The sequence below is a fragment of the Pholcus phalangioides genome, unplaced genomic scaffold (assembly GCF_987345545.1).
Source record: "Pholcus phalangioides strain wild (caught in Gottingen) unplaced genomic scaffold, Ppha-v1.0 ptg000017l_1, whole genome shotgun sequence".
Taxonomy (NCBI): domain Eukaryota; kingdom Metazoa; phylum Arthropoda; class Arachnida; order Araneae; family Pholcidae; genus Pholcus; species Pholcus phalangioides.
Genome location: NW_028301610.1, coordinates 50,323,019 through 50,350,662, shown reverse-complemented (window position 1 = coordinate 50,350,662; position 27,644 = coordinate 50,323,019). Strand labels below are relative to the sequence as shown.

The following is a 27,644-nucleotide window of genomic DNA, read 5'->3' as shown; positions in this document are numbered from 1 at the left end:
AAAAATTTTTTTAATGAGAACAAAATGTCAGAGTGAAAAACATGACTGTGACTGTAAAGTACTATCAGTCATAACAATAATCTACACTTGCATTAAATAAAGCTATGAAAAAATATATAGATATCATTGAACATCTGTTCAAACAAAAAAAAGCTCAGGTAGAATAAATTTCAACGAAAACATCTCATTTAAAAAAATTTTAAATATTTATTGAAGCATTTAAAATAATTTTGGGAAGGGGGTAAAATAAAATCCTCTATCCAATGGGCAAATATCCTTTTATGTATGCATCAAAAAGTGAGTTGCTTATGATAACTTGTTTGTGTTGGAGTATTTCATGCAAGCAAAAACATTTTCTTCAAAAATAGGATCTCTTTTAAAAAAACTTCGTAGAAACATATTCACATCAAACAAAAATGAAGAAATGACGGTTTATGAAGTCAAACCAAAAAAATATATTTACATGCCATACAATAAAAAATAAAACATTAAGGTAATGAATGAGCCATTACAACTAACTTCCCTCTAGAACAATGAGCATGCCTAAAATCGGAATAGCAGTTTGTGGTTTTGTGTAGCGTTTGGTTGCAACATGTAAAATGCAATAAATTTAACAGACTTTACAAAAGGACAAATTGTGATGGGTGAGTATTTTAGACCGTCTATCTTGAAAACAATGCACTTTGTCAGCTGTTTATTTTGCCACAGTTAGTACATATCAAAGTCTAATGCTTAAATGCTAAAATATAGTATCTCTTGTGCATTAGTAGCTAAGAATTGTAGAGCCACAGTGTTAAATCACTGGCAGCTACAACAGTATTGACAAAGAAAATATGACACCACACAGCAGCAAAGCCTTCTGCATATGAACCTACATCCCAAAGCAGAATATGCTGAAATCTGGGATATATGTTGCAGAAGAATCAGTGCTACTGCCGAACAATCTAGAAAAGTTTTACGAAAAATGTAGAAAACACTATTATGGGAATTTTCACTGCAGAACATTTCCAGTCAGCTGAGGGCTCGTTGCCCAACAGCGCAAAACATTCTGCTTTTGGGGACCTACATAGCTGCCACCTCTGCTTGTGTGCAGCACACGATGCATGCAATGGTCCTGGAAATTGTAATCAGACCCGTGAAAGAAATCACCTAGTCTGACCCGTCCATCTTAATGCATAGGTCCACCCGAGCATGGCATCAGAAAAATGAGTTGAATTTTTTGAGAATTTGTCAAATAGGGCTCAAAAAATCACCTGGCCCATGATGCTCTTAAGACGGACCTGAGTCTGACAAATCACACTTTATAGTGAATCGCATCATTAATCAAGAACAAATAAGCCACTTGCATCACCACTGATAAGTTTTGCTAGTCATCATGTTATAGCTCATTAATGCTACCATTGGTAAGCATAAGGCAGCACCTCTGAACATATAATACATACAACCGCAGACATACATAAAGTTTAGGTTCATAAACACAAACATTTTCTGGCATGTAACATTGTCTGTTCGATGCTCCTTAGAGGAATATTATTGAGGTACAAGTACAGTTATAATGTTATGGATCATAGTTATATACCTACTATCACAGTGAAACCTGTCTAAGACGGATACTGTATGAGACCGAAAGTTGTCTTAAATGGAATCAAAATAGTCTGTTCAATAATTAGTGCTTTCATTTGAACCTCTATAAAATAAAAATCTGTCTAAAATGGAATATTATTTCAGTCTCTTGAGACATTCCGTTTCATACAGGTTTCACTGTAAAATATATTTCCAGAAGTACTGGGGTCAATTAACACACAAAAATGATGCTCTCTTGGTTTTGAAGAAATAAGAAAACAAGTATACAGAACAGAAGTTTACCAAAATAATTATCCAAAACACCAAGTAGTTTCCTGAATCATTTACAACAGACCCCCCCCCCCCAATCACATTTGGAAATATTTCGGGGTCACGAACAAGATAAACTTACTAACTAGCATCCTTTTTCATGTTTGGAAGGGTTACGTTTTCCATATTGCCGACTGAAAGAAAATTTAAAAAAAAAAGCCTCCACAAAAAGGTCCTCTAGACCATTTCCACATAGGAGTAATCTTTTTTGTACATTATTGTTTATGAATGGATGAAATAAAAAAAGATCTTCAATATCCCTGACCCAATTTCTGTTTACATTGCAGCATTAAAAAGGAAACATTCCTTAAAAATGTTTTAACAATTATCTCTCTTTTGATGGAGGAAAAGACTGCGCTTTAGCAGATCTGCAGCTGCCTTTCTTTTCTCTTTATCTTGGCTCCACCTTTGGTATTCTTCAATGTTTTCTTTCATTTTCCGCTTATGTTCTTCAATTCTTTTGAAATGCATTTCTAACTTCTTTTCTCTTGTGACAACAGGATCAACAGGAGAAGACTGCACACTGGCAGATATAGTGGCCTTGAGACCAGCCCTTTTGCTTTCTTTTTCTTGTTTACGTCTATGGTATTCTTCAATTCTTTCTTTCATTTTTTGCTGATGCTCCTCAATTTTTTTGAGTTTTTTCTCTATTCTTTTGTGTCTGATAACACCATCAGGATCAATGCCATCATCCAGCTCAATGGCAACAGCTTCCCAGGTAGTAAGCATTGCATTGGTGAGAAATTCTGATTTTGACTCCTTTAAGAAAAGTTTCATATAATTATTATTCATGGATGTGTTCATAGCTTTTAATTACTCAAGCATGGGAGGAAAAAAAGACAGTTTGCATGGTCCACCCAATTAAAGTGAACGAAAAATCTGAAAACATCTTATAGTATGGATAGAGTCGTAAGATTAAACTTTCAGGTACCTGTTCATCAGTTTCTTACAATCAGAACTTCCCTCATCTATAAAAACCCCTGGATAATGTATTACTCATCCATAAAGCACAATGTTTTGCATAATTTTTTTTGCAGTAAAATATAGTATTTTTTTCAGTAATTCAAGGTGTCATTATAACTGAAGTTTATGTTTTCACCACCTTTCAATTATGAAAAATATATTCAGATGCCATGAATCAACAATAATACATGACAAATATTTGACTGAGTAGTATAACAAATTTTTTTTTTAAAGAAAAATATGGGAAACTGGGAACATAAATACGGAACATTGCTAATTCTCACCAAAACTATTGTCAGTTGTAGGTGAAATCAAGGCTGCAACTGGATGCTTAGCCAGCCGGGGCAAGCAAGCATTTTGGCACCCCCTTGTAATGTTGATAGAGAAGTTAAAGGGTGAAATTTGTGCCTCCCCTGGTCCTGTAATTGTGGCCCTGGGGATATTGCCAATTATTCCTTATAAATAAACCTTGGCAGGAAATAAAATGCTACAGCAAGTCTGCAGTGAATTATAGTGTATTATATGAGAAAAAAAAAAAAATTCAGGAGGAAATTTATATTTACAGTTGTATTCATTACAGAATAAATTATGAAAATTTTCATCTCCAATTTCAGTAAATATCCCACAAATTAAAGTGTGCTTCATCAAATAAAATAGGTCATTAAAACAAAGAAAAATTATATTAATGTTTCGTACACAGGCCATATGCATGATCACCCTCGCTACAATAAATAAATAATCCAAAATAAACTATGCTTTATTTTTAACTATTGTTTAAACCACTATACAAAGCTTCATTAAGATGTAAGGCATCCAAGTTTTTTCAGTTTTGATCCATTTTTGTTAAACACATTGATAATTCTCTCTCTGGCTTTCCAATGAAAAGATCCAATCAAATGAAAAGATCCAATCAAATGAAAAGCCACCGTAAAATTGACTAAGTTGAAGTATCTGCAAAAAAGTGTTGGCATTAGTTAACTCATTAATGATATCAGTGGTGGCTGGTAGCTATGTTGTAGTTTTGCACAAAACCACTACTTTTTAAAGACAGAAAAATAATATATATACTTAAATTTATTTTAACTTCATCAAAAATCAGTAAATTTTATTTGAAAAATGATTTAAAGAATGGTAGAAATCCATTTAATATCAAATAAATTCATGCCCAAAAGATATTTCTGACTACTGCACTGCCAATGGCAGACTCCCGAATCAGCCGGGTCCAGTTTCCGATGTTATAGCCAAGGTGTTACTGTTACAGAAGTCATTATAAACATAGTTTGAAGGTAATGAACTGAACAATAAATATCATTACTTACTTGAGCAAAAACAGCTTTTGGATCCATAGACAATCGACTTGAAATAGCCATACAAGATTCTTCACCTTTCCCTGACAAAATCTAGGGAGAAAAAGTTAGAATATTCAAATAATATCATGACTAGCAGATACATGAAACCATTGGTATTCAAATTAACATTATCAAAAATATATTTAACGATTTAAGCGGTTTTTAAAATTTTTCTGCATTATAACTGCTGCATTTAAAGTTGCGAAACCTTCACAAATTGCCACTTATTTTCAAGATTTTTTTTTTCTGATTGCATGTGGATAACTGCTTCTCCCCATCCAATAAGAAAATTTACTCCGCCTATTGCTTTTATTTCCCGATTTCCCAAAAACATCTGCCATGATGTGTGTGGCTTTCTAGCAAGAGAAATCCTTTTTTTTAGAAAAAAAATCTTTTTGTATTTTATTTATACTGAGAGTATATTTCTTGTGCTGAAAGAAAAGGGGGAAAAACTGTCTCTTTCTTTCTCCCTTCTCTTATCTAACCATGAACAAGAGCTGAATCTTCCCACTGGCAGTTGATTGATCAGAGGGTGGGATAAAAAACGTGTATTTTACTGTTAAAAAAAACTTCAATGCATTTTTAGAAGTCAAGGTATTTAGGGGTGGCTGAAATAAAGCAGATCAAGTTTGACTAGATATCTCGGATTGCCGCTGAAAGGGTCAAGTCAAAAAGGCATCATAGTTATTGTGATCACATTTCATCAAGGAAGAATAAAAGAAATTGATATAATCAATATGATAAAATACAGAACATTGTCCCAATTGTTGAAAAAATATCTCACCAATTTTTTTTTCTAAAACTGCTAAAATTCTTTATTGAAAAGAATTGTGAGCAGTGGGAAATAGAGTGTTAAACTCCATTTAAATTCAAAACTTCTATAGCATATTCACTGAACAGTGAAATTTAGAGTGAATTAGAATGTATTTCATAAGAAAGTTAAATACTCTTATATATTTGTTAATTATTAAGTTATACAAGTCATCAACATCTATGATTTCAGCAAAGATAAACAAATTTAAGAAAGCTTTCATTGAAAAGAAAAAAAAACTTTTTATCAAAAAAGACAGGATTCCCAAAAAAAAAAAAAAAAGAGAAAAAATACAGGAAAGTCACATAAAATATAGACTATATCAGTGGTTCTCAAACTTTTGTTACCTGCAGCTCACTTGGGCGGCTCCCCACAATAGTCTAACAAAGAACAATGATAATAACCTTTAAAGCAATGTGCAGGCAGTTATCAATATCGACAGCTCACCTTGATGCCCTTGACAATGGTTGGCGATGCCCACTTTGAGAACCACTGGAATATATGGTCTCATTCTTATTCTTGTTGAAATATTTGTTTACATTTGGTTAGTTTTATGTAAATTTTCAAGTGACCTAAGATTCACGTCCCAAGTAGACTTATTATTACTTCTTGGACATATATAATTATAAAATTTTTAATCATAATATATTTAATATAAATTTTTACATTTTTAAAGATGCTGGTATGTGGTTTTGTGAACTGTAGGCTATGCAAAAGTTTGTTGCCTTTCTCTCATTCTCATCTAATTTACTTGAACACACACACATATTACATAAATTTGCTGCCCATCCAAACTTGCAACAGAGGGAATAAATAGGCCTTTGACATAATATTGTTATTAACCATTTAAAAGCCAATGTTCCATAAATGGAATAGTTTCTATTTGCAAAAATATCAGATAAAAATTGATTCAAACATTTCCGGTTTTTTAATGTATATAGAGAAGAGTTCAAAGTATTTTTTGAAATAAATTCAGAAACTTCAAGTTGATATAAACGTTTTTGACAGCATTTCAAAATTTGACATTTTTTGGGCTTTTTTCCCCATTTCGATTAAAATTCACCAAAATTTCAATTTTGAAGTAAATTGAAAATTATTTTGTGTATTTCTACCACTTAATATACCAATCAAAGTAAATCAATTATTTTCTTTGTACTGTTACACGTGAACAAGCTACGCACGTTCAAATATGCATGTTCCATTTATGGAACGTTGGCCTGTCAAGAGAGCAGGATTCTAGAGATACCTAATGTGCAGTGCGTTGCTTTGATTTTCCTGTTCGAACCCCAGGGTGTTGTCATCATTCAGCATGTGTATGGGAGTGAATTCTGGGCCCCAAAGCAGAATGATTAGCACTGTTAGCAATGATGAGCCCTCGGCTGATTGGAAATGTTCTGCGGTAAAAATCCCCATACATGTAATAGTGTTTTTTTGCACATTTCTTAAAATTCTCTCAAATTGTTCTGTGACGTACGTCACAGGTTTTGGCACATTCTGCTTTGGGGATTTTGGTTAATATGACACAGGGGAATGTACTTTCTGGGGTGAATTATTTATATTTATATTGGTTGAGTACTTTTTTATTCTTGCATTCTTAGAAACATATATTTTTGTGAACGGCACACTAATCAAACCGTGATCAGTAATCGTAGATAGTCTTGTTATGTTCAGCTGTATGTAACCATGTCCGAAAGATATCTCACATTAGAAGAAGCTGTAGGATATTTAGAAACTTTTAGATACATACATAACCAGTAGGATAATTATAACTCACAGATATATGCCAATTACTTGCTAATGAAAATGGGAACATCACGGATGAAGATGTTATTGTTGAAAATAATATAGTGGCAAACAGTTCCAACTAGGATGAGGTATCAGAAACTCCCAAAATGCGTTCTTCAAAACATGTAGGGCAGATAAAGTGCAACACTCATGTGAATGTTTCAAGAAAAGGCAGTTTTGAGTAATCCGAAAAAAAAACCCATTGCATCGGATAAAAAAAATCTCTCTAGAATCCAATCAAAATCTCAGCTCTGGATTCCATTAGAAAAGATTTGTCATATGACCATTACAGCAGGTTTGGATAATTCATTTAGAGTTGCTAGAAGTGGATCTTATTTCACATTTGGAATTCCGAAGAGAAGTGACAATGAACCTTCTACGAAAGAATGAGGATATAATTATTCATCAAGGTCCATGTTGTCAACTAAAAAAAGATGCCAGGTCATCTGATGGCCATTACATTGTGTCTGCGACGGAAGGATGTGATGCGGTGCACCAAAAAACATTAAATGCTACCAATGTGACCAACGGGTCCATCAAAGATGTTTTTCTTCTTTTATTACGGACATTAGAAAAAAAATTGAATTTTATGTATAAATTTTTATCTTAAAAAAATCAGCATGTGTTGCTAATTTGAATTTGTAGTAGAAAATAGAAAATTTCATGTGATAACTGTACTCCAGAAATAAAAAATTGTGAGAATATAGGAGATACCAATGTTCCATTTATGGAATGTTGCTAGAAGTAGAACCATTTATGGAACATTATGAAAAACAAAGAAAAAATTTTTTTCTTCAAATTTCAAAGTTGATCTATGTATAGGCATGCAAAAGGACCTCAAATTCCAAATTTCACAACAATAAGTGATTTTGTTCATAGTTCGGCCTTTAAACGGTTAATGACCAGAAACTCCATGAAAGTTATGTAGGATTGCCAATACATCTTTACTGCATATTATTAGCCTATGGAAAAAACAGTAAGTATTCTGTAGAAATTTGTTGGCAACAGCAATTGAAATGGATGTATGATGAGAGCTGAGTGAGGCTGAAAGGGACATGATATTCAGTTAGTAATATTAATTTAGTTACAGTCAATTCGTGATAAGTCAAAATTCTAATGTCTCGAATATCTGTTTAAGTCAGTTTTCACTCTGCTTCAGAACTTTTTCCGTATTTTAGTGTTAAAGAGTCTTCCCTTAACTCCTTTCCTTTAATTCGAAGTTTTCAGGCATGATAAAAATTTAAAAACTGGCATTTAGCAACAGAATTTAGCATTCAGGAACACAATTTAGCATTCAGCAATAGAATTTAGTACTTAGCAATAGAATTCAGTATTTACCAATAGAAATTATCATTTACAAAGGTTTTTTAACAGCTGGCTGATGCGAAGATATATTTTAGAAATAGAGAAAATTCAACTGCCCCTGCAGGAATCAAACCCACGTCCTTTCACTTTCCGGGTGAACGCCCTAGACCACTAGACTACGGAGGCAACGAATATCGCAATCTTTCCTTGGAGCTTGTGTGCACTGTTACTAAATTATCATTAAATAACAGAGAGAATTTAGCAGATTGATTTAACGGATTCATTTTTTCTGCTTGCAAAAAAAGTGAATGGCTATATCATGGAAGGAGGACAAACAAGATAGAGGCAGTAAAAAACCACCACATTTTTTGACAGAAGGTAATGTTGTATACACTTTATAATCTGTTTCATTTTCATCATATATACATCTATTTCCATAATATACACACTATTTGCATCTAGTTTATTTCTAAATATTGTCGTTCAATAATTAAATGTGATTAAACTAGAATAATTTTTTTTCTCTCACATTCCTTCATCCCCAGTAGTTTGACATGTTTTAACACTAGAACAGCCGGATTTTCGATTAACCAAAACTGCCATTAGGGGTCAACTTGACCCCTCATAAGAAATTAAAGACCTATTAAAAGTACCAGTTGTTTGGTTGATGAATTATGTTGAAATGGCAATATACAGTAAGACCTCTTTATAATGTTGACCCCTTATAAAATCACCCTGCCTATAACGTCAGTCTTTTGGAAGTTCTGCAAGCATAATAGACAAAAAGTTTTACTCATTAAATCATCCCACTCATGAAGTCATTTTTATTTGGTGTCTAGAGGTGATGTTATACTGAGGTCTGACTATAATATAGGATTTAAACTGTTTCACAATGTGCTTTTGCAAGAGTACAAATGAAAATAAGAGCAAAAAAAGGGGTGATATGACTCAACACATATTATAAATTAGTACATGTCTCAAAGCGAAATCATACACATGAACTATGAATGAACCCACAGTATGTTCTGAAGTTTATTAGACATCAGCACAAGTTGAACAATATGCACGCTCGACAGTGACAGCAACACATTTTTCACAAGGGAGTGAAATCGAACCACACCGAAGGTTTAGCGCACCAACCTCTCGGTGAGTATAAAAATACGGCTGCCATTCGGAATTGGCAATAAATTGTAGGTCTCGTTTTAAGTGACCCTTGTGGGCAGAAAATGACTGTGGTGTGACAAAAATAATAAATGATAATTTTCCAAAAAATGATTTCCAGAATTCTTCGCAGCTATCAGAAGCCTTATTCTATCTCTTACACACAGTTGAAAGGCACATTTCTTGCCTTTTTTTTTATGTGTAGGAGAATTAGAAGACATTCGTGTTGCCTAAAGCACTAGTACAAGAAGAAATCCTTGGTGAAAAACTGTGGAGCCTAAGAATTCCTTGAAAAGTATGCAAGCATTAAGTGCAATAATTCTAAGAACATTGTAAAGCACATGAACAGGCTACCTACGAGTTCACATCTTGAAGTTTATTTCCTCAGCATTTAGTCTGCTGCATCTATTCCACATTTAGTGCTATTGCAATAAGTGGCTGTGAACAACTTTTTTTTTTCGCTGTCATCTGCAGCAGGGGCGTCGGAAGTATTTTCGACCAGTGGGTGCTCACACAGGCGTTCGCCAGGCGGGGCACCCCCCCCCCCCGAAGGATATCAAAAATTGGAAACGTATTTGTAAAAATAAATATTAAAAAAAACAAATATATTTTTGTATAAATTCTGTATATCATGGGTGGCTCGAGCCTCGGGGCAAAAGTCTCACCATGCGAGACGACATTGGTTATGCGTCACTTTGGCGTATAAGCCGCATCAGTGAAGCGATCCCGAGAATTTGCAACTGTGTTTCTAGCTAGATAAAATGCGTAAAAAATTAGTTTTCTCCGAGAGATTAATGCTCTATAGTTCGAGTGTTTTTACAGACACAAGAGAAACACATTCTTTCTTTCTCTAAACTTTTCTGCAATTATATTTCTCTTTACTCCTGATTTAATACTGTTCCTTATAGCAGTGCTCTGTGGCGGTGGCACAGCCATAGGCGGAGATAGACTTGGAAGTCTGGGAGGGGGGCACGATGATGATGATGTCAATTCATACATTACATTTATACATTAGATCAGTCGACTCCACCTTTGATGCTGGAGGGGGGCCCCGTATCACCGCCCAAAAGACATCCCTGTTTATATGCAGCTACAATATATATCTCTCATAATCTATTTACTACTTTTCGGCTCCAGTCCTTAATAAATTAATATTTTTTATTTCCCATGATAAAAAAGATACTTTGGTAATAATTTCTAATAATTCATTATTGGATTCTTATATAAACAAGTCATGGTTTTTTCTTTATAATTATTTTTGCTATGAACCTAATCTATGAAAATATTTTATTACGTAAATCTTTGAATTTATACAAAATGCTTTCAATGCATGCTTACTTGCATGTAATTATGATTGGGTAAGGTAATTAAGGTAGATAGATACTTTCGGAATAACATACAATAATTAAAACCTGAAAGGGTTGACTGTGAAGAGGTCAACTAAAAATATTATATCCAATAGTAGTAGACTGTTGAGCCATCGAGAGTAAATTAAATTTCAAATAATTTGGCAAGTACCAACCAAATTTATTGTGAGACTAATCATAACCAATTGAATTATTATTTAGTCATGCCAGAGCACTGGTTATACATTTTTTCTACAATCCTATGAGGGAGGGGGAACAACAATTAAAATGAATTTTTTTTCAGTATGCGATAGGCAATGGCGGTTCAAATGAGGTGTGACTCACGCAGACCCATGGAGCCACAGAAGAGGCATCACATCAGGGTTAAGGAAAAAAATAATTAGAGAAACGTTTGAAAATTTTTCCTAAAAGGGTGCAACGAAAAAGAGGTTTGGCTGTTCTAGCAATTTTCACGCAGTCAGATGAACCAACTTCAGGACCATAACTAGTTCTTGGGCACCGAATACATTATTAATTTATCATCATGAAAATTTATACTGCAGTAAAATATTTCATTTCGTACTTTGAACAGGGCCGTAACTGGGGGGGGGGGCAACTGCCCCAGGTGGCAGTTTTAGGTGGGAACAAAGAACACCATTACAAAATTATCAAATTTTAAAGTTGTGGGGGCGGCAAAATAATGTTTTCCACGGCCCTGCTTTCAATAGTGATAAAAAAAATTTAAAAATTGAAACACATATAAGGAAATCGTCGGAAAAATGAATTTCACATGCAATATAGAATTCTTTGCATTTTACTTAACCTTTTCTCGTCAATTTTCATTGGATTCAGCTTACGCACCGCTTATTTTTCAAATAATAGGATTAATAATGAAAATTAGAACACACAAACTCCCCCTGATGTATTTTCATCGAAGAAAAACTTTTCTTATACATTCGAGCACGACAGTTTGAATTGTAAATCTGCCGATTCAAGTCCGGTAATTAAGAGAAATAACACTCTGCCATTAAGTTTCGAAACAAGATCCTATGAGAAACAGTTTCTGCATGAAAAATCTATAAAGATATCGCTGATAAGTTTCGTTTAACAACGAATTATATGAATCGCCATTATCTAGTGAATTCGCCTGTTGGAAAATCCAAATATGAAATGCCTAGATCTTTTCGATAGAGTAATTATGTTTGTACTTCATCTTCACTGTTTACACCAATGGTTCTCAAAGTGTGCGTCGCGGCTACTAGGGGTACTGCGCTGAGCTGTCGATATTGATGTGTGGCAATCATTCTGGTCAGCAGTAAACATAGGTAGTACTGTACTTTTACTCGCTATCTAACATGCAAAAAAAGATGGCGGCGACTAAGGCTATTAGTGCAATGCCGTTGCTGTAGGCACAACCATGCTAATAACATCCAATCACAATAAAGAATTGGCCATTGACAAAATCGGACAACCAAAACAATCTTCTCACAAGCTTCTACAGCTGGTTGTCGGCAAACTTCACTGATCGTTTAATAACATTTTTAGCATTTTGGAAAATAAAAGAACTTCGGAAAAAAAAGAAAAGGAAATATCAATGGTTTCAAAATCTTCTTTGCTTCTTTGGAGTTACCTCCCCCATACCTACGTACCATTTACCCCACACAAATGTATCCGCTGCTACTTCCGCACCCCAGGGGATGTCGGTCAAACTGAAAGACCCCGTCTTTGCATATGCTCTTTGGAATTCCTTCACTAATTGTAATAGCCAATAGCCACGAGCACTTTTTGATGTTATCAGTATTTGAAACTGGAATATGTTTCTTCTCCCACGAAATGTAAGTTTCAGGAGGGAAAAAAAATAATGTTTCCCATTTCAGAAGAAAAGGATTTCTTTTACGATAATTGCGGCCCCCTAAATTTTGCGACCAGATGGGACCGCACCTTTTGCAACTGCTTAGGTCTGGTCTGCTTCAACAAAATGGAAAATGAAAAAACAAGATTTCTGTTTGAGAAGGGGGGGGGGGGTCTTCCTTCTGTCACACGGAACCCATGGATGGTCACCCTTTAAAGAATAATATTATAATATTCGGTATATAATAAAAGAATAAAAAGTGAATCGTTTTCTCATCCAAGATCACTGACCCTCCTGAAATCCTTCGGAAGAACCGAAATAAAAAATTTTCGAGCTCACGTGATCATGCGCACATCATCAAATATTTAAGAAAATTTAATTAAAATATCATATTGGTATATAGAGAAAATACCCATATATGATATTTTAATTAAATTCTTTCATCTTAAAATGATAATTTTTAAGGTTAGTACCGCAAGATTTTTCGGAAGATATTCTCGGTATGCTTATTCCCTATGGCCTCCCGCAGCAGAGCCTCAGACTAAACTTTTCACACATGTGCTGTGCCCTTCTATAGTTAATTTGCAATGTGCAAAACAAAAAATGATAGGAGAATCGTCCCGGGCCCCCGGACTGAAACCCTGTTAGCGAGCTGCTCCTGCCCAATATAGAGTCTTTTGCTATACATTAATGTAACACAGTTTTTTTACATAAACAAATTTAGATATCAGTGGTTCTAAAAAGTGCACATTGCGGTTCCTAGTGGGTTCACTGTGACTTTGCAACATTGATGCATACCTGTTCCGTGCTCAGGGTGAGGCTGACAGGGCTCCAGCCCTGGGCCCAGGACGATTCTAGTCATTTTTTGTTTTTCATGCTATAAATTCATTATAAAGGGGCCCCGTGAATGTCAGGTTGCGGCCCCCTGCAAAAGATACGATTAGCCTGGCATCTTTTGAGCCCTCACAATCTCATGGCCTCCACATCCTGGAGGAGCCATGCACGAGGGAGCCGTGGTTGGCAACCACTTAATATTGTAAAGTATAAGTGGAACTATTGCTAACCTAGCTGCTTCAAATGAAAGAAGGTCCAAACACTCAGAGAATTTGCCTTGATGAGCAGTCTAAAGCAGCAGATCTTAACCTTTATCTACTCGTGCAGCCCCTTTTAGTATATAATTTCTATGACGTAGCTCCGTAGATTCATCTCTTTTATTTATTTATCATTTACTGATTTATTTTATTTTCTGCGAGTGACTGTGGAGCCTTTCCCGAAGTGCACATGGAGCCCCAAGGACTCTGCAGAATACCGATTGAGAACCGCTGGTCTAAGGAAATAAATGCATGCAAAATTGTACCACTGTCAAGACTTGTAAGCAAATTATCCCATATCTGCCGGCATAGGCGTACGCTGAATTTTCTCGAGGGGGTTCAGATTTTTTAAAGTTTTTCCTGCAAAATAACACTATAATCTTGGCTTAAGGTGGGGGGGGGGGGTGTTAGAATCCCCCCCTTTGAGTAAGCCAATGTCTGCCGTTATCAGTCATAAACAAGGAGATAAATTTTTCTTAAAAAATCTTTGAAGGCATTCATTTATCCGAGTGAAATGTGTGTCTGTATCACCCCACCAATGCAGAATTTAATTTATTGTAAAATACTTTTACCCTGAGATAATGGAAGGATGCTTGCGTGCAGGGCCGCAACTAGATACTTTGTCACGCAGGACAAGCCAGAATTTTGGCACCCCTTGCATAAAGAGGAAGCAGTTAAAGAATGAATTCGGCGCCCCTCCTGGTCCAGCACCCAGGCCACCAGACCCGCCTGCTTCCCCCTAGTTGCACTCCTGCATGCGTGGACAGAATCGTAAAAAAAAAGTTGGTGTGGGCTCCAAAAATACCCATCGTAGGTGCCTAAAGCTGTAGGAATAACCACTGGGGGGATAAGTAGAGCAACAGGACAGAACAAGACGTATAGGATAAAGAAAAAATGATTTTTCATTTTTTGTTAGGCAGCAGCACACTCAAGCAGCGGCAGCAGCACCCCCCCCCCCCCCCCCCGGGGTTCTGACACCACACCAAAACATATGCATCTGGATACCTTGCATTCCTTAGGCAAAACAGGGAAAAGGGGCACAAGAAGAAACGGGGGGGGGGACTACAGTAAAATGTTTGCTGTATCGGTGCCTGAAGGCTCTATCAACTGTGATGGCCGCGGGGACTCCAGCAAGATTCAAGACTCATAGAGAGGAAAAACAGGCAGTTTTTCCTTCAATTTTTTTTTTTCGTGTTCAATATTTATGGAAAAAAAAATCAGAAATCTATATAGGAGGTTTTTATTCCTAAATCAATTCTGTGGGTGCTCTGTCCCGTTCTACAAGAGAGTGTGGGTGCTCGAGCACCCACAGCTCCGACGCCACTGATCTGACACATTTGTGTGCAAGATGCTAAGAATTATGATATTCTTTTTGCTGTTGCACTTTTTTATTGTGAGTGCATTGTTTATATTTCTCAGTACAACAGGACAATATTGTGGCACTGAAGTGTCACTTGCAATTGTGATTTTTTTTACACAGAAGTTTCATCTACAAAATTTACAGAAGTAAAATAGTTTTTAGAGAGACAGAAGAGTGTTAGTTGTGACGCTGCATCCAGACTTTCGATTTGGCTTTAGTGATACCACTCGCGCAAAGTTATGCATTGATTGGTTTATCTTTATCTTTGCTTAAATACAGATAACCATTCAAGTCATATTTGTGGATATCACAACAGTTGCTAACCAGAACTTGATGCCAAACTTGTCCGGATTTCGGTCATGTATTACATAAATTTGCATCATTATTTACAGGGCAACAACTGCTCATTAATGGTTATTTTTGGTGCAGGACTATGCGCTAATAGCAGATTTCATGTCAGCTTGTATAAAATGTCTGAAGCGAGAGTGAATCTGTTAGTAGCCAGGCACGTCTAATATAAGAAGATACCACATCATTTCATGGTACCGATTGTGTAACATTGCTTCTTTGAACACAGGTGGTCCCCAATACTTGTTTCACTAATAAACAAATCATCTACAGATATTTACATTAAAATCAATCATTTTTCTTATTGGGGGTCAAAATGACTCCTGTTGGCTGTTCTAGGTATTTCTATGATTATTTATTTTAATAATTAACATAGAAATATAAAAATTTGTCATAGTATTCCCTGATGTATTTTAAGAAAAGTCAGAAAATACAGTAAAACCTGTCTTCAATGGAACTTGTGTTAAGCGGAAACCTGTCTTTAATGGAACAAAAATTGTGGTCCCATGATTTCAATGCCAAAATACACATTAAAAACCTGGATTAAACGGAACCTATCTAACGCAGAAACGGAAAGAAAAACTTTACCATTTAATGGAAAATTTCACACAGACACTGACTGTTTCACGACCAACTGACCAAAGGATCATATAAAATTAGCTCTTCTATCAAAATTTTTAATGCAATGATTGCTTGCCAATCCGAGTGCATCTACTTCACCCACCCTTAGATTTGTAAAAATCATTACTGTACTTGATGCTGTGGTGTTTGAAAAGACACATGTAGTGAAACAGTTGCTTTCTGAAATTTTAACAAAATTTTTTGGTAGCAGAGTTTTCTACAAGAGAAATCAATGTAAAAATTTCTAAATGTTATACAATGACTTACAAAATCGTATGCAAGCTGCTTTCTGTGATCGCAACTACTGAGCAGGGCCGGAATTAAAAGGAGGAGGGGAGGGGGCAATTGCTCGGACAGCAAAGTTTAGGAGGTGACAAATTTTACGTGGGAAAATCACAGAATTTTACAGTAGTCTGGGCAGCGAAATCATGTTGCTCCCCACAAAAATCCAAGTTACAGCTGTGTTTCTGAGGATTACATAAATATAGACTACAATGTACAAACTGAACTTGACATGACAGATATGGAAACCCTCAGTGAAAAATTTCAGAAAGTCAAAAAGAACGTAAATGTAGTTATTTTAGATGAAGAACAGTGTGGGGTGAAGTTTCCTACAGATGCTGTGAAAACCTAAATATTTAGTAATTATAGAGTAAATAATGTACATTTAAATTAGTTTATTTTCAAGTGTTTTTTTTTTATTATACTGTACTTCAATTACATGAGATCATCACAGAATTTTACACATTATGTCAATTGAACCTCTATTAAGCAGAAACTTGTACTCAACGGGAAAAATCTGAGTTCCTTGCGATTCCGTTGAAGACAGGTTTACTGTATCAGCTTCACAAATCCATTGTGTTGAGATAACTCAGGGCAAGATTAACCATTAAGCAAAATAGGCACATGCTTAGGGCATCAGGAAAAAAGGAGTACCACAAAAAGTCATCAAGATGGTTTTTTATGCACAATTTGTGTCCATTACCAAGAATCCAGCAAAAAATCCTAGAATTTTTGATTGATTGTATAGTTGAAGACCTTCATCAAATGGAATGCCCAAATGCAGAAAAACGAATAACATTGCAAAAAAAAAAAATCACGTTAATGCTGAGTTTTTGGGATGAGATTTAGTACAATTTCCATAAAGTAAGCTAGGGCCATCTAAACAGCATCATAGGGTCCTTGGGCAAACTGATTTCTCTGAGGCCCTCAACTTAGCTAAAAATACCTGTCTATCAATTTGCATGTTACCTCTCACAAATTGTAGACAGATCTAATTGTCATGAAGTCCTCAGGTTGTGTCCGGGTGAGACCCACACATCAAGAGTAAGCCAAGTTCTACAGAATAAGAATGTGAAGTTAAAAATGTACAAATCTTTATGAGTCAGTCACTAGCGGATCAACTGCGTGGTTTTAGGGGAGAGGCAATGAATAGAACGCTAATGGGCGATGATGAATTCAGGATCTTATCATTAATTATTACCCGTGTGGGAAAGTTTTCGCGTGTAAGCTGCATCAGTAAAATAATCCCGAAAACTTGTTGCTGTGTTCTTAGCAGGGTTGGTAAAAAAACCAAAAAACCAGGTTTTTTTGGTTTAAAGGTTTTTTGGTTTAAACCGTTTTTTTTGTTTTAAATAGTATTAATATTAAAAACAATAAAATTTCTGAAAAATCATTCAAACTTCTAATAATTAATTAAAACAAAATGCTTATTAATGTAATTAACACTATTCCCATATTAATTAATCTAAATATTTCTTACATTTTAACAAAAACCAACTTTTGCAATTCAATTATTTTTTGCTTAACTCAATGGATTACTGTGTGTTTGAAAATTCTTTTAATGTTATTATTAATCATATAATATATAAAGGTTTTTCTCCAGTTACTTTCAGTAAACTTAATTAGGAAGCTATTTTGCAAAAAGTAATAAAAATTAGGTGAATATAATGTATTTAATGAAGAATAATGCAGATAATAATGCAGATATTATCTGCAAATAAATGCTTAATAAATAATAATGCAGATTAATTAGCAATGATTTACGATATACAGGGGGATTATAACTAAGGTTCTGATTTCAAAACACTGTAAAAAAAGAACGATTGTCAAAATGACTGGAAAATTGACATGAATATTCCTCAAAAAATTCAATTTTATTTGATAAAGGGGAAAAAATACTTAAAAATGTAAAATTAATGACATCATCCAACATGTGTGAAATTTGCTCGCAGAATGGAAACAATAGCCAATCATGGCAGAATACCTTAATTATAGCAATTTCACGATTTCATAATTCATGGAAACATCACAAAAAACGAAGTAATTGAACAAATAACTACAACTTACTTAAGAAATGTTAAATATGTTGTCCACCGCGTGTTCTGGCCATGAGGTTGAAAGCACAAAATTTCTTGTTCAACAACAGAATCGGAGTATGCCATGGTCATAATGTGGATGTGCTTGCAATTCAGCTTTATTAAACTAAACCACACGTGGCCTCCCCCCCCCCCCCCGTTAATATTCCTGAGGAACTTCTAACATATAGGGAATGTGCTGGAGATTGCAATTCACCTAAGTTTGCAATCTGACCACTGTTTATAACATTTTGAGGTACCCCCATAGCCAGAAGTTGTAAGGGTTGAGGTCAGGTGGACTGGCAGCCAGCCGGGTGTCATGTTATCCTGATGTGGTTGCAAAAAATAGATTATACTGCTGGCCAAGTACAGCATCATCTACTTGCACATTTTGCACTTTTTTCTTTTGCGAAAGAAACTTCCATTGCTTCAGGAGTATCGATGCAAATTTTCAAGTCATTCCGACCAGTACTTATTGTATAGTTTTGGAATCAAAAATTAAATTATAATCACCCTGAATATAGCTGATTATTTTTCATAAATCTGTTACTACTATACAGTAGAACCTTGATTAACTGGGCTTAACAGTGTGTGTGTGTGTGTAAGTATTAAAAAAAAACAACTATTGAATATTAAGACTGGGAGATATACAGTAGATGTGCTACTTCTTATGGGAAAGAAAATGAAAATGTATGTGAGGTAATGTAACTACTAGTACACTAGTCTTTGTCCTTTAAAGACAGCTGGTGTCTTTATTGGATTATAGGACCACCTGCCCCTAGCATGATGGTGTCACTACTGTTGCTGCTTCTTTGTGAAGGGAAAAAGAAACCTGTGAGAAATACACCACTACATTTAGATGTGTGATGCAATCCTTATTCATGAATTTGCTTAAGATAGAGCATCAGAATGTAGCCAAAGGTTAGAAAATGTGGTAAGAATGAGAAATTTTGGCTTCTGTATATAACTTTAAATAATTAAGATACTTCATATGAAAAAATATATATATATTCAGGGAAATTTTATGAGACTTTTTGAAAAAAACCACTTATAAAATCTTATGTCATTTAAAGATATACCATCAGAATAAACCCCAAGGATATAAAATGTGGTAAAAATGAAACATTTTGGCTAATAGTGAACCAATATGATATTTTTCAAGGAAAAAAATGATATTTAGGCAACTTTTATTTGATTTTTTGAAAAAAACCACTTGGTTAAAACCAACGTGGTTTAAACCAAACAACCCTGGTTCTTAGCCTGATGAAATACCTAAAAAATTATGGTTTTCTCTGAGAATCATTCAGTCCAGTTCACTCAGTTTCAAATTTTGCGTAACTTTTTTTCCGATTTTTTTACAATGTTTACAATTATTTTTCTCTTTCACCCCTGATTCGGCACTCTGTGCGTCAGCATACGTTACACAGCCTAGAGCCACCATTTTATGGTTTGATCTAGATCCCCTAGATCAGGGGGTTCTTAACCTTTGGATCACTGGGGCTTCTGAGATGGGTCCTTGAAATCCACTTACTGTCAAGGATACTTGAGTTACTACTACTACCCAGGGTTGGGGTTTTGGACAGGACACGCGGGATAAACTGTCCAAAAGTGTCTGAAACTGTCCAAAACCTCCCAAGTTTTAAAATGTTATGTAGAAACCTTTTGGATTTTTTTTTCTTTTCATGATACTAACATATTAAAAAAAGTACTAGCAGAAAATAAAACTAAATCAAAAATATTTCAAAAAGGTGTCATTTGCTTTTTTTTTTCCCTAAGTAAATTGTTTCACCAAATTGATGGTTTTAAGCTGGAAATCTGATAGTAAATTAATATCACTCATATAACTGTTTAAATAAACACTGTTTTCAATTTTTTAGTTTGTTATAAATGTTATTTCTACTTCACATCTTATTTTTCATGTATGATTATGAAGCAGGTACTGTATGGCAGGTACTGTAAAACTTGGGACAGTGATTGTCCAAAACCCTGCCGAATGGAGATGATCTCTCCAAACACTTTTCTTTAAAAAATACATTATATTGAAGGTACCAAATACTCATAGTCACAGTTATAATCGTTGCATTATTGTGAAACTCAACATAAATATTTTTTATTAGATAGCAATATAAAGATGTGAATATATATCAATGGTATAGTGTTTATTTGATGCAAATTGTTCTATTTTGACTTTTCAAACTTTTTCTTCAAATTTTAAATTGATCTTTCTATTTTACATTCTCAATTTTTAAAAACTAATAAATAAAGGAAAATATCTGAAGAAAATGAGGCCACTATGTAGCACCTACTCATGACTAACATTACACAATTTCACAAACACTGATTACACCTATATGATGATAAAATACTTCAAGACCCAAAGATTTTGTTAAATTTAAATTGCTACTCTTATGAGGCTAGGAGCTATTATTTCACCGAATAAATTCAAGCTATATCTACAATTCTATCATATGAGGGACAGCAATATGAAAAACACTGGAAGAAGGCTTATCAAAAGACTGTCTTTAACACATTGTTTTTTTATTTTCATGTCCCCCAAGTTATGCATCAATTGAAAGAATATTTTCAAATTTTGTTACCTTCGAAATCATCTTGGCACAGACAGGGCAGCTAAATTAATTATGTGTTACCGAATGTTAAAAGGCACAGCTGCGCTTGATTATTAGTGCTCGATTATTACAAAAGTTTAATTTCATTCTGTAGTCATGTCTATTGCTTTTTTCTAATTTTCATGCGACAAGTTTTTATTCCATTCTTGTATCTTTCATGTTTTCATAAATCTAATATCTAACCTCAAGACAGTTCAGTTTCAATTGTTTGATAACCTGATATCAGTCATGCAACCCTTTACATATACTGTTTTGACTTTCAAAATGTTATTATATTTGATGTAATTAATAATGTATAATTTATATAATATAAAGTTTAATATTTAATTATAGAAGTTACCTCTTTATCAAATTGCAAAGTTTTTCACTTATAGTTATAAATAGGAGGTTTTGGACAGGACGGTAAAAACCGCTGTATTTACCGTACTGTACAAAACCTTGCCAACCCTGGAATGTACTAAATACGCATAGTCACAGTTATAATCATTGCATTATTGTGAAACTGAACATAAATATCATTTTTTTATTAAGTACCAATATAACGATGTGAATAAATATCAATGGTGTAGTGTTTATTTAATGCAAATTGTAATATTTTGACTTTCAAACTTTTTTCTTTAAATTTTGAAGTGAACATTCATTCAATTTTAATATAATATTTAATTTTATAATAATATTTTACATTCTCAATTTTCAAAAACTAATTATAAATAAAAGAAAATATCTGAAGAAAATAAGGCCACTATGTAGCACCTACACATGACTAACAGAATACAATTTCACAAACACTGACTACGCCTACATAATGATAAAAGACTTCAAGACCCAAAAATTTTTGTTAAATTTAAATTGCTGCTCTTATGAGGCTAGAAGCTAATATTTCACCTGATAAATTCAAGCAATATTTACAATTCTATCACATGGGGGACAACAATAAGAAAAACACTGGAAGAAGGCTTATCAAAAGACTGCCTTTAATACATTGTTTTTTTATTTTCGTGTCCCCCAAGTTATGTATCAATTGAAAGAATATTTTCAAATTTTATTTTAGAAATCATCTTGGCATAGATAAGGCAGCTAAATTAGTTATGTGTTATCAAATGTTAAAAGGCACAGCTGCGCTTGATTATTAGAGTTTGATTATTACGCAAGTTTAATTTCATTCTGTAGTCACATCTATTGCTTTTTTCTAATTTTCATGTGACAAATTTCTATCCCATTCTTGTATCTTTCATGTTTCCATAAATCTAATATTTAACCTCAAGACAGTTCAGTTTTCAATTGTTTGATAACCTCATTCATATAACCCTTTGCACATACTGTTTTGAATTTCAAAATTTTATTATATTTAATCTAATTTTAATAATATAATATTGTTTATATAATATAAAGTTTATTATTTGATTATAGAAGTCACCTCTTCATCAAATTGCAAAGTTTTTCACTTATAGTTATAAATAGGTTTTGGACAGTTTAGGACAGTTTTGGACAGGAGGGTTTTGGACAGTACGGTAAAAAACACGGTATTTACTGTGGTTTTTACCATACTGCCCAAAACCTTGCCAACCCTGCTACTACCACTTAACCGTACATGCACCTCGTACAAATTCCTCTATGGCATTTCTAACGAAATGGTACATGCTGGAACGTGTGCTCTAAGTGTATATGTGGCCAGGGCCATAACTAGGATTATAGCCCCCCGAGGTACACATGATTTTGTTGCACCCACAACTTTTAAATTTGATAATGGTGTTCTTTGTTCCCACCTAAAACTGCAGCCCCCTAAATTTTGCCACCAGGAGCAGTTGTCACTCCTCCCTCTAGTTTCAGTCCTGTGCATGGTCCCAACAAATAACTGTTGTCATAATTGTGTTTCGTATTTTGCTGGTGCTGCCATCTGTCTGACATTTATTGAGCTCCAAGTCACGTCATTAACTTAATTTGCAGGAGCTTCTTCGATGAGTCGCACAAATCTGCTTACAGTTCTGTTATTAATGCACTCGCATTGCATCACTGGTTTCACTAATTTCGAAAAGAACGTCTCATGGAAAAAGGGTCAAAATGACCTTAATGGCGCTTCTAGTATTAATTATGATATTTGTAAATAGAGCTGTTATTTTGATAAATCTTTTATTTTTCCACTCTGAAATAGGAATTTTTGATAAGTCGAACTAACGATAACTCTTAAGTTTTTGTCTGCAGCTGCACATTTGACTTATCGAGATTTGACTATACTTCAACTGTGAAATTTCTGGCGAGTTTCAGAAATCAAGTACAAAAGTAAATGATGAAATGGAAATGCAAGGGTTTAGTATGCTGCATGTAAGCATCAAACATATTTTTGTAATTAATCTTTTTGCACTCTATTTTCTAGACTTTCACTTTTTTTTTTAATTTTTAGGAAAAAATTGCAGTGCTAAAATTTCAAAAACAAAATTGGAAAATTCTCAATAACATCAAAATTTTACGACAGCAATATGCTTATGACAAATTACTTTGAAAAAATGTATTTTTAATAACAGACTTAATTTTAGTAACATATATTTCTGGTTTGCATCCTTTTTTCCTTTTTTTCTCGAATGGTTCCTTGAAAAGCATACAAAAGGTGCTATATTGCATTAAATATATCATGAGGGAGAGAAAAAAAATATAAACCTTTTTAGCCCTTTGGAACTGTGGAACCATATCCTTGAAATAATCTTCATGACTATCAGTGTCATCGATTTTACAGTTAGGAACTTCTGGTTGCTCTTCCATATTAACAACTGAATTAAATTTTGTAGAGCTAGTAGATGTGTCATTCCAATCATCCCATTTACCAAATTTATTTATTCAATATTGGTTGGCGGAGGCCTATACAAGGGAGTGCGGTGATGAAGTTAGACAGAGATGATTGATGTCACAAAGAAAATCGGAAATCGTTTCACAATCCAAAATTCTGGCTGCTATGAAAGAAAATCAGTCATACTGTAACCCTTAAACTATGCAAATAGTCAAAATATACTTTTCTCAGAAGCTTAAAGAAAAAAGTGCCCCTCTTTTTTTTCTGATAAGTCTGAATGATTTAGGGGTCCAATTGAAGCAGCCCCAAAGCAGAATGTTTTGCATTGTTCTGCAACAAGGCCTTGGCTAACTGGAAATGTTCGATGGTGAAAAGTCTTGGGGGTGCGAGCAGAGGTGCCGACATGAAAAAAACATTGGGGAGGCTGAAAGTTGCTGGTTGTCCTGTATATATGGGACTCCAGCATGTTTGCAGGAGGGGGAGGTACATTGCATTGCTTTTTCAGAAATTATCTGGGAGGCTTAAATGGCCTAAATTCTGATGCCCATGGGCACAAGTGGGTACTACCATGAAAGGCTTTCATAAGATTGACGGATTTGATCCCGGTAAAAACATAGATATAAAGTTCTTTCCCTACTATAACCGAGGCAATGACTGATTGATGGTACCTTAATATTTTCTTGCTGGAAGTCCAAGTATGCAAATGATAAAATTTCACAACCAATGAGTGTTGAATTCGGTCAGAGTGCATGTGAACTGACTATAAAAATTTCTGTCAACAAGGGAGCCTTATGTCCTACATGACGTTGCAGGTTGATAACGACAATTTATGAAGAAAAAATTAGTCTAATTCAACCTTAGCTTCAAAATATGCAAAAAGAAAAAACTTTTGATGAAAAAAAATTGATAACATTAATCAAAGTCAAGGTAAATACAAATGACATTTTTCCCATATCTTATGTTATGATATCGGTCCATTATGTACAAGTGGAATTCTAATAAGTGGCATCAACTGTATAAATCTTTAAAAAATATATTTTTTAGATTAATTTATTAAATTATTTCCATTCCAACCCCTCTTAAAAAAAAAATTATAGAGAAGATGCAGCAGTATATAACCTGCACTAAGAAATTCCAAGTTCTTTTTATGTACGGTCGATCCCGCTTATAACATTTCCGCTTAGTAAGACTAATTTTTGCAAATTTAACTTTTTCCCGGATACATTATTTGATATTCCTGATTACAACATTAGCAAAATTCACATCAGGCTTTTTCCTTTCTTGAAAACTGCGTAGGCCTAGTATTCTGCCTTTTTCACAGATAAACAAATGAAAATGGTGTTAGTTTGTGTGCCAGCGATTAACTCAGGGCCGCAACTAGGGGGAGCAGGCGGGTCTCGTGCCCCGAGCGCTGGACCAGAGGGCGCAAATTTCATTCTCAAACATCTTCAACTTTACAAGGGGCGCCAAAATGCGCACTTGCCCTGGGTGACCAAACACCCAGTTGCGGCTCTGGATTAACTGTTATGTGAAAACTAGAGGTGGGGCTTTTTTATGGCTCTTTGGAATTCCAGTTATATTTTCGACATAAAGAATTGACTGAAAAGTATGTTTTTTCCTTTTTTCAAGGGTTACGATTATTTTTTTTAGGCACAATACTAAAATTTGAATTTTTTTTTTCTCTCTCACTTTGCCCAACAATAGTGTATAGAGCATAAACTGCTCTTACCACTGTTTACATACAACTGGATGATTGAAGTCATGTCACTGAATAGGGAGACTAACAGATAAGAATATAAAAAATATAAAAAGTTCTCACAAGGGGTTAATTTTTTTTCCTTTGCGGTCTTATTCAAATTTGCCGCACTAGATAGATTCCAAAAAATGGCATCCAAAAGATTATTTTCATAGTGGTGTTAGACGACATTTGCATATAACAAAGGAATAAAACAGTGTGCGTGGGTCTTCTCACCCCCTTCTGAATCTATTGATACAAAATCAAGCCGCAAAAGAGTGACATGGACACAAAATTTAAACAACTTGACAGATTTTTAGATGCCAGCATCAAGTAGCATTTAAAGGCGGTTTTTTCGGATAACAAAAGTCGATTACCAAACTGTACTCCTTGGAATTTAATTCTTCGAATTAATTCTTTGAATTAATGGCATGGAAATTTCGGGAAATGAAGTAGTAACATTAGATTTTACAGAGCACAGTCAAATGTCTCAGAGCAAGTTAAAAAGAAAAGCTGTAAGTGAAGAGGAAAAAAAAATTCTTACATTTGTAGATGATAACCCTGTGCTTTCTAGATTCACAATACAAAAAATTTAATTTGCATCCCAGCACGTTAAACAATCAAAATATAAGATTTTTTTTCTATATATACATATATACTGTATATTTCTTGTTTTTTCCCTACAAACTAGATCCTGTATAATGCACGTAAATATTTATATTGGAATAACAAATAGATAACTTCTTTCTATTAAATCTATATGTACCGCAATGTTTTGTTAATAAATTAAAAACACTACATAAAATAGCTATGGTCAGTGAAAAACTGTGTCTTATAATTCTTATAGACATTTCCCGATTTTTTAAAAACGTTATAAGAGAGATCAACTGTATATTCCATGGATTATATGCACGAAAATATAATACCTCCAAAAAAATTCAGAAATACAAATTCAAAATAAATTTGTACACAAAATAAGCAAATATATGTCAGTATGTAACCATTGCGGCTGATATTCCATAAGTGAATGCGACTTGGCAACTTTCAATTGCACTAATTCAAAAATAATATTTTGAAAATTTACTTATTTCGTACACGCAAAAATATGTACACAATAACTCAAAATACAGAAAAAGTTTCACCAAAAACCTATTAACACTATCAAAATTCTTTGTGTTGATTGTTTTAGCGAAACCATTTTAAAAGCACATTTTGGGCAAGAAAAACTCATTGGTATGAGACCAACTTTTTTGAAAATTAGAGCATTTTTTCATCAGATTGGAAAATATTCATCTATGAAAAAATTAACAAGCCAAGAATGCATATTTAAGCAACGAGCCCAAAAGAGCTAAGATGCTTATGACAAAAAAGAATTGAAAATGGCACTAAAAACATAAGGATAGCACATTAGTCCGAAAGCATTCTAGTCAGCAATGAAAAATTTTGAGAGCCAAAACGCTTAGATAAACAACTGGCAAAGGAAAAATCCTGCCAAATTAACATTCACCTCCCTTATGAAATCATAACCGCAATTGTGCAGCACACGTGTTTAAATGAATCCAAAAATATTGCGTACACTAGACTTGAAATGACTGACTAAATGATTTGATATTTTATCTATTTAAATGACAAAGATTATAATAGCTTGTACCTTGCTTATGCTCTGAGAAGAATCAGGACACGACTCAGATGCGAGTGGAAGAAGTGGTTCAACCTCATGATGCCTTTTTCGACAGCACAAGGCTTTCCTAGCGGTTCTTATGATGGCTCGAATTAGATTTCCAAATTTTTGGAATATAACAATGATAAAAGACATCAGCAAATCTATTAAAATTAAATTTATACACAACTTTTAATCTTCAATACACAAATATCAATATAAAAAAGCAACAAAAAGTTCACTTAAAATAAAGTCAACACTTCATTTTATTTTTTAGGAACAAAGATGCAATATATCTCAAACAAAACAGAGATGGGTACAATGTAGGTGCGAAAAAGGAGAACATATGCAAGAGCTGATACAGCGATTAATATACTAATCTATTACAGAGATTCTTAGAGAGAAGAAACAAAACTCACTATTATGACTGCATCCACAAATTACAACTTCTAAATCGATCAACTTAACTCAAAGGGTCAATATCAACACACAAGTCACCATATACAGCAAATAGACTTCAGGAAAGTTTTAATTATTTCTCACTTCCCGGCCAATAAAAAACAGGGGACAACTTCACTTTAATTCCAATTCTGATTAT

General features: G+C 34.2%; 1 protein-coding gene across 1 annotated transcript; it reads right to left on the bottom strand.

Moving 5' to 3' along the window:
- Window positions 1–27,644, bottom strand: LOC149074060 (uncharacterized). The gene is made up of 4 exons (XM_089246876.1): window positions 27,466–27,644; window positions 27,038–27,210; window positions 4,176–4,256; window positions 1–2,652 (listed from the first exon to the last, which is right to left on the bottom strand). Exons 2-4 carry the CDS (start codon window positions 27,200–27,202, stop codon window positions 2,212–2,214), a joined length of 687 nt encoding a protein of 228 aa, XP_089103002.1. The 5' UTR covers window positions 27,203–27,210; window positions 27,466–27,644; the 3' UTR covers window positions 1–2,211.

What these genes read in the sequence shown, in the direction of transcription:
- LOC149074060 (XM_089246876.1), bottom strand. Translation starts at nt 27,202, where the DNA reads ATGTCTTTTATCATTGTTATATTCCAAAAATTTGGAAATCTAATTCGA. An exon ending in CTTCTCAGAGCATAAGCAAG is followed by an intron (nt 4,257 to 27,037) that starts GTACAAGCTATT and finishes TTTTCTCCCTAG; the next exon opens with ATTTTGTCAGGGAAAGGTGA. An exon ending in CAAAAGCTGTTTTTGCTCAA is followed by an intron (nt 2,653 to 4,175) that starts GTAAGTAATGAT and finishes CTTTTCTTAAAG; the next exon opens with GAGTCAAAATCAGAATTTCT.